Source organism: Sitodiplosis mosellana, unplaced genomic scaffold (assembly GCF_009176505.1).
Source record: "Sitodiplosis mosellana isolate CC-2019 unplaced genomic scaffold, AAFC_SMos_1.0 Smas_scaffold_3170, whole genome shotgun sequence".
Lineage (NCBI taxonomy): Eukaryota > Metazoa > Arthropoda > Insecta > Diptera > Cecidomyiidae > Sitodiplosis > Sitodiplosis mosellana.
Window position 1 is genome coordinate 7,148 of NW_022598412.1, and position 7,604 is coordinate 14,751.

Below are 7,604 nucleotides of genomic sequence, written 5' to 3' on the forward strand. Positions count from 1 at the left end.
AACCGGATTTTTCTAGACGATCTGCTGTTTGCCATATTTTAGCGGTAATTTATGGCTAAATCTGGGCAAAGTATGACACAAATCCACCGCTTAGTTTTTTTAAAAAACCAAATTGACAAAACCAAATTAACGCGATTAAATGCAAATAAAACAAATTCAATGTGTGTTGTGGTTTGTGCACACTGCACACACACGTCATCTGTTGAAAATAGAAAATAGTGTGTATTTACGTACAATATATTTTCGCATGATATTTCCGTTTCAATTGCCATAGAAATATCTACAATCATCGGCTAAAATTGTAAATTTATCCTGAAAATATTTTCACATATAATTCAGGCATCATTTCTCCCAATGATTGTGAAAAAATTTCTAGGATAAATTTACAATTTTAGCCGATGATTGTAGATATTTCTATGGCAAATAAGATGAAGACGAAAATCTCATGTTGTGTGCATCGGGCAACACATAACACACGCTTGACTGTCAGACTAAATGACTTCTTATTGTTTGAAAATAGAGAGAACGTAAACAATAATGTGCAAGTTCCTCTGCTGTTTGAAAAACGTGTGGAATTTTCATCAAAAAAGAACCGCATTAACATCTCTTTCGCTAGCATTGCAACCGTGATCAAAAATCGTGAAATAACATAAAAAGTAATTAGATCTCACGATGAACCGTGTCATCGTTGAATCTGTGATGCCAGTGCGTCTTGTTCATGGCCATGATAAAAAAAAGAGTTTGATAATTTGTGTTCGACAAATTGATACCGTTGAATTTTATTCGCGACTAAACGAGCACGCCAATGGTCTGGCAGATTTTGTTGGACCCTTAAAAGATGGTGACCAATATGCTTATAAATACAAGTATCATCGATTTTGGTCTCGCGGTGTTGTGAAATTTACGAAACCAGGAGGTGTGAAGGTCATATCGTCACTGGACAAATCAGATATAAGAGATTTCAATCGAGAGACAATGGACATTCGGAAGATTACCGATCGCGCTTTATTGGATTATCCGGCTCGTGAAATCAAATTCATGTTCTATGGAACATTGAAATTTCGGTTTCACGAAAGATTCAAGAGACTCTATAACGAAATTTGTCACGAAAAAGAAATTACAGCGATGTTAGCACTTGTGGAAGACAAATACAATGCAGGAAAAGAATGCTATGTGGGCGATTTTTTCTACAAATTCGGCGAAAAGTGGCACTCTTTTCGAGAACTATTAATTCAGAGGCGAGTGACGTATCCAACGCGCGTCAGCTCGGCTCTAAACCAGTTACTTTTTGAAAAACGGGCACAATTTTTGTCACAAAAGAATCGCATCGACATCTCTCTCTTGGCCAGTATTGTAACCGTGATTGAAGAACGTGATGTTCCTGCTGTTGAAACCAAAAAACCAACCAGCATTGCAACCGTGATCGAAAAAGGCGCCGTAGACTCGGCCAGTACTGCATCCGTGATCACAAATCGTGCTGTTTCTGCTTTACCCGCCGTTGAAACCAAAACCCCAACCAGCGTTGCAACCGTGATCGAAAGAAGCGATGTGTGCTCAAGTTCACAACAACAGGCGGTCGAAAAGCAGCTCCAAATCCATCACATAATTGAAAACCGTTTCGAGTGCCATGAAATTATCGGGGAAGGGACATTTGGACTTGTCTACAAAGGCATCGACAGAGCATCGCGTCTGCCCATTGCTGTGAAAATAATTAAAAACGTGCGATTTGGCGACACAACTACAGGCAATAGTGAACTACAAATGATTCGAAAATTGGACCATGGAAATATCGTTTCGGATTGGCATGCTGGTGGTAGATGTGCAGAGTCATCGATGTACATTGTATTTGAATATCTTCCGCAGACATTGCACGATGAGATTCAAAGCACCAATTACACGTATACATTGGATCGAACGGCGAAAGTCATGTCAATGGTTTTGAATGGGCTCAAGCATATTCACGAACGGAATATTATTCATCGTGATGTAAAACCATCGAATATCCGAGTTGATGGCAAGGACAGATTGAAAATTTGTGATCTCGGTTCTGCAGTTGAGTTGACTTTGCCAAGTCAATACGAATTCGACGTTCGTGGTACCTATCCATACATGGCCCCAGAGATTTTCTTAAGAATAGGCTATCAGTATCCTGTTGATATATGGGTAAATCTCTTTATACAAGAAGAAAAAAGAAATTGTCAATTTCTGCATTTCATTGCATTTATTTGTATTTAATCTTACAGTCCACTGGTTGCGTTTTGGCGGAAATGTATTTACGAGATATTTTGGTTGAACGAGTAAGCGGCGACATAGAAAATAAGAAACGAGGCCAGTTGAAAGAGATTTTCAAGATTTTTGGGACACCGAACGCAGAAATTTGGTAAGTATAAGAAGAATATGCCAAATTAATAATAAATGCATTGAAAGAATAGAGAACACATAGAGAAAGTGATGAAGAGTGTGTTTATCTTTAAGATTTCTCACAATTTTATCTTTGATCGTTTATTTTCTTATAATAGGCCGTCTTACGATTGGAATAAGTTCCCAGACCACAACGCAGTTGATTTGAATGAAAAGATAGCCGATCCAGAATTGGTGCAATTCTTGAAGGACTTGATGGCATATAATCCAGAACAACGTTCTACAGCAAAGTTGGCATTGATTCATCCTTTCTTGAATCGCCTACAGAAGGAAACTTAGTTGAAAAGAAGATCTCGGTTGACTATCGGTTACTTTGTGTGAAAAAAGCAACAATTTGAAATTTAACACCACAAAACCGTTTCAATTTACTTACGTGAATCTATTGTGAATTCAATTTATCGTCATATTTTGACGCATTTTCATCTTTTTTTATGATTATATTACACGCAGACTCAAGGCAAACTGTTTCGATACAAGGAGTAATATAAAAAGCAAGAATGAATAAAAAAGATCTCGGTTGCAAAATCTAAAATTTTTGACGATAAAAATATGAAATATATAATGGTTATAAAAATATTACCTTGAACGACTGTGTATTATTTTTCGATATTTTGATATATTTCGTAGAATTTTTGTGGCTTTTGAATCTTATTACAATTTTTGGGCAATTTTATGTCAGTTTTAGATAAATTTAGTACGATTTTGGGGGCGATTTTTATTACAGTTTTGGGGAAATTTAGGACAATTTATGGATTTATTTAGGTCGGATTTAGGGTATTTTCAGTACACTTTTAGGGTTTTTTTAGTACAATTTTCGACAATTTTAGTACCATTTTCGGATATTTTATTCACATTTTGGGTTTTTTAGGACGAAATTAGTTTGACCCTGTTTTATGATTTCAGCGCATAAAAGTGCTTGCGTAGTATGCATTCGCGCTCTGTCACTGTTATTGTTTTAAATATTAAAGCGTGTTTATGATACACTCGTTTACAAAATCAACGACAACCGATTCGAATCCAATGGAATGTCGATGCGATCGATGTGCTTTCTCTGTCGCATCGCTGTTGACGTCTTGAATTTTGTTTTGGTTTCGTTAACTATATAAACACTTTGTCAATATGAAACCGATTTCAATACAGACACACAAACACGCGCGAACTCGACAAAACGAAGCATTGTGCAGAAAAACACATTCACCGGCGTTCACTAATTCGTCATACCGCTTCAGATATGTTTCATAGTTGAAACGGTGCTGCATAATAAAACAACGAACACAAAATAAGTAAGTGCCGTCTTTTTTCATCTTTTGTTTTCAGGGACACAATGCATTTTTACACTGTATTAAGTTCCACTGTACTGCTACACATCATATACAAATAATACACACATATACGCTATTCAGTCCAAATCCATGCGTTTGTACAAATAACAAATTCAAAAACAAGAAATATGAGCATTGAATCTAAAATCACTTTAATTCTGTTCAAGACACAGAAAATATTATACGAAAAATTAATGTAATTTTTAAACAACATTTGATAATAAAAATTTGATTGGCGCTTTGAGATATTATGCACCTATTTGTCGTTAAATAAAAAATATGAGCATAAAATTCAAATTCACCATAATTTGTTTCAAAACTCAAAAAGTATCTAGACAAAAAAAAGCAGATTAGTAGCTCTACATTTCATGTAGTGCTAAAAATATGGTTTACAACACAATTTGTGGTAAATGTTTGCAATGGGCAAACTTAATGAAACGTCAAATGAACACATGTTCCGAACTGTTGAGCTGTCGCTGAAATGTCAATCGATGCTGTACAGTTGTGTTGGTTGATGTTTAAGTAACGTCTGCACGACGATCTTTATTGAAGGGCCTTATATACTAGATGTTACAAGGTGTGATAACATATTTGTGGTTGGCCACAAGTGTGCCAAACGTTCAATCGGTCAATCGGTCAACTTACTTTATACCTCTCTTATTTCAAAGAAAATTGTTACAATCATAATAAAAATAGTTAGCTACTCTATATTTATTTTCCTCCCTTTTTTGAGTATGATTTAACAATTTCAAAAATACCATTTTCAATTTGCATTTTTTTTTCTTTTTGCTTTCATTGAATAAATGTAATATTTCATCCACCAATATAAAATTAAATAAACTGTAAAGTGATAAATTTCATATAAAAAGTATATAATACAAAAGAAATACAGTCATAGAAATTTAATTAGGACCGGCATTGAAATTTCAGTTTTTTCCCATTAATTGTGTTATTTTACAAAAAAATATTCATGAAATGATGTTTATGAGAATATTTGAAGTTTTTATAAATGGACTAGACTATCAATTTCATTATTTTCGGTAATGGATATCATTTATTGATGAAATTGCCCAAAAACTGCGGGAAAAATAATTAAGACTTTCCATACAAAAAATGACAAAATTTTTCGAAAAATCGGAAAATTTATCATTTGTTTGACAAAATTCACTCCACCGATGGTCGTATTTAATTGAAATACATTTTTTCCACATTACCATTTAATAGATTTCAAATTTCTTAACAAATTCGAAAAGTTACAGACCAAGCTATGATTCTTCCACGATTTTTCATACAAAAAATGCTATAAAGTTTAGTTTGGTCTGTAACTTTTCGAATTTGTTATGAATAGAGCCTCAAAAAAATGTTAAGGAAAAAGGCTAAAAAATGTTGTTAAAATGTTAAGAAAAATCACTAAAAAATGTTAAATAAAATGTTAACCAAAATCAGCTGAAAATGTTAAAATTGAGCAAAAAAACCAACAAAATGTTAGCGTTGCGTGTAGGTTTTATTGAAAAATGCATATTTATGTAAAAAAAATTACATTATTCTTGGAAATCATCAATGAAATTATTATATTGAATGACATTTAGCTTGGCCAGATTCGATTCTGTCAATGACTGCCGTCTGTCAGATAGAATGTACTTGTACATTGAAAATGACTGTTCAACTGCAATAGACACCATTGGTACATATTCGCATTTGATTTTCTGGTCAGCTGGCATCTTTTCGAAGAAGTTCAAGTCTAGATTTTTTGCCAAAACACGGTTCAATTTTTCCAAAACATCACCGCGTAGTTTGGTTTTAACGGATGACAAAATCGCCATTTGCTCTGGCACCGACAATCCTTGTTTTTCCAACGCAGTTATGGCTTCAGCCAAAAATTTGTATTTGTGAACTTCAAACAACGCTGTATCGAGATTGGTATTTGCGATTGCTTTCTTCAATTTGGCAACTAATTTCGATTTTTTGTCTTTCAAAGCTGCTACAAACGGCCTAATCGCAGATATATTGTTTGCGTAGTAAAACGCTGCGTTGAGCCAACTGTTCCATCGAATTTCAATAACATCCGGAGGCAACGGCAATTTGCAGATTTCACGGAAAAGTTGACGGCGATGGTTTGATTTGACCAAAACTGCTTTCATACCAGCAATCAATTTGTTTACTTCGTCGAATTTATCCTTTATAAATTCACAGACCCGATTTAAACCATGAATCAAGCAAGATACGTGCTTTAAGTTAGGAAATAATTGCTTTAAACCTCGGCCAGCTTTGATCATGTATGCCGCTTGATCGGAGAGTAAAAACCATACTCTTTCGTAAGGAATGTCAGATCCATAGAGCAGCACGCATGCTTTGTTGACGGTTTGTTGAACTGTTGTATTGTTTGCTGATTCGACAAATACTGTGCTCAATAGAACTGGCTTTGAAAACGTTCCGTCAATTTTCCCGACCAAAACATTCATTACACTGCGTTTGCAAACATCCGTTGTTTCGTCGACAATGAAGTAGATTGGGTGGTCACCAATGTAATTCTTGATTTTTTGCAATGTGGATTCATAGATTACATCAATTTTGTTGTAGAAAGTAGTCGAACTTGGCAAAACCTCGTTGTACCGTCGTAAAAAGAACTTTTTGATGCTTGGGTGACGTAATTTCCATATCGGTATTCCGGCTTCAACAAATGTCGTCGTGATGTCCACAGCAAAACTATCCGTTTTTGCGGTGTTTGCACTTGCTTGTGAAATAGCAGTTGATATCGATGGCTGCGAAATATTTTTTGCTTTTGCTTGTACGTGCTTTGCTGAATTCACATGTCCATTGAATTGGGATTTCAAGTGACCGGCATCAATTTTGAATGTTTTGGGACAAATTTTGCAAAATATTTTTACTTCGTCGTTGTTCACTTGGATTTCGAGCGTATTAGAATTGCCAATCAACTCTTTGGCACGAGCAACTAGATTTGTCGTTGACATGATTGAGAATCAAAGTGCGACTAATTTTCAACAATCAAATCAAATAATTATTGACGGCTCATTTGTTAATCGATAGTTGCATCTCTTTTTATTGGTTGTCATATCTCTTTTTGATCAACAATTGTGTCTCTTGTTGATCGGAATTTACATCTCTTTTCAACCAATACTAATTGCAGTCATTAAAAAAGATCGCATATAATTCGTAGTCAGCATTGAATGTGCACAACATATACATATGAAACGATTAGCGGTTCATTTGTCATTTTACTTTTCCAATAAATCGCACACCAGCTCCAAATCACAATATAACGTAAACACAATTTCAGATATAATGTGCTCTATATTTCGAGCTAAGGCTGAATGTGCGATTTCGATGTTCTGGCGATGCGCTGCGAACAAAACATGTTTATTCTTGCAAGACTTTGTGTAAATATTTTTTGCTTTCGTCGCAGCGCGTGGCCAGAGCAATCAGAACACACACTCAGCACTTCATTTATTGATTAAAAATTGTATCGTTTTTTTTCAGTTAGTTTCATGCATTGATGTGGCCAAAAAGAGCACGAAAAACTTGAAAAACTCTAAATTTTCAACGAAAAAATGTTAAAATAATGCCGAAAAATGTTAAATTTTCAAAATTCGTCAAAAAATGTTGTTTTTCTGAAAAACGGTCAAAAAATGTTAAAACTGTTGTTTTAACACTTTTAACATTTTTTTGAGGCTTTAGTTATGAAATTTGAAATCTATTAAATGGTAATGTGGAAAAAATGTATTTCAATTAAATACGACCATCGGTGGAGTGAATTTGGTCAAACAAATGATAAATTTTCCGATTTTTCGAAATTTTTTGTCATTTTTTGTATGGAAAGTCTTAATTATTTTTCCCGCAGTT

At 34.5% G+C, this 7,604-nt stretch overlaps 1 protein-coding gene across 1 annotated transcript; it reads left to right on the forward strand.

Annotated features, from left to right (window-relative positions):
* Positions 1-672: 672 nt before the first annotated feature.
* On the forward strand, positions 673-2,399 carry LOC129571716 (serine/threonine-protein kinase PAK 3-like). Its single transcript, XM_055451545.1, has 2 exons — positions 673-2,163; positions 2,244-2,399. The coding sequence occupies exons 1-2, from the start codon at positions 673-675 to the stop codon at positions 2,382-2,384; spliced, it is 1,632 nt and encodes a 543-aa protein (XP_055307520.1). The 3' UTR covers positions 2,385-2,399.
* Positions 2,400-7,604: the final 5,205 nt, after the last annotated feature.

Bases quoted from the DNA above. Each gene is read 5' to 3' on its own strand.
- LOC129571716 (XM_055451545.1), top strand. From the start codon at position 673: ATGAACCGTGTCATCGTTGAATCTGTGATGCCAGTGCGTCTTGTTCAT. The intron at 2,164-2,243 runs GTAAATCTCTTT...TTAATCTTACAG, and splicing joins AGTATCCTGTTGATATATGG to TCCACTGGTTGCGTTTTGGC.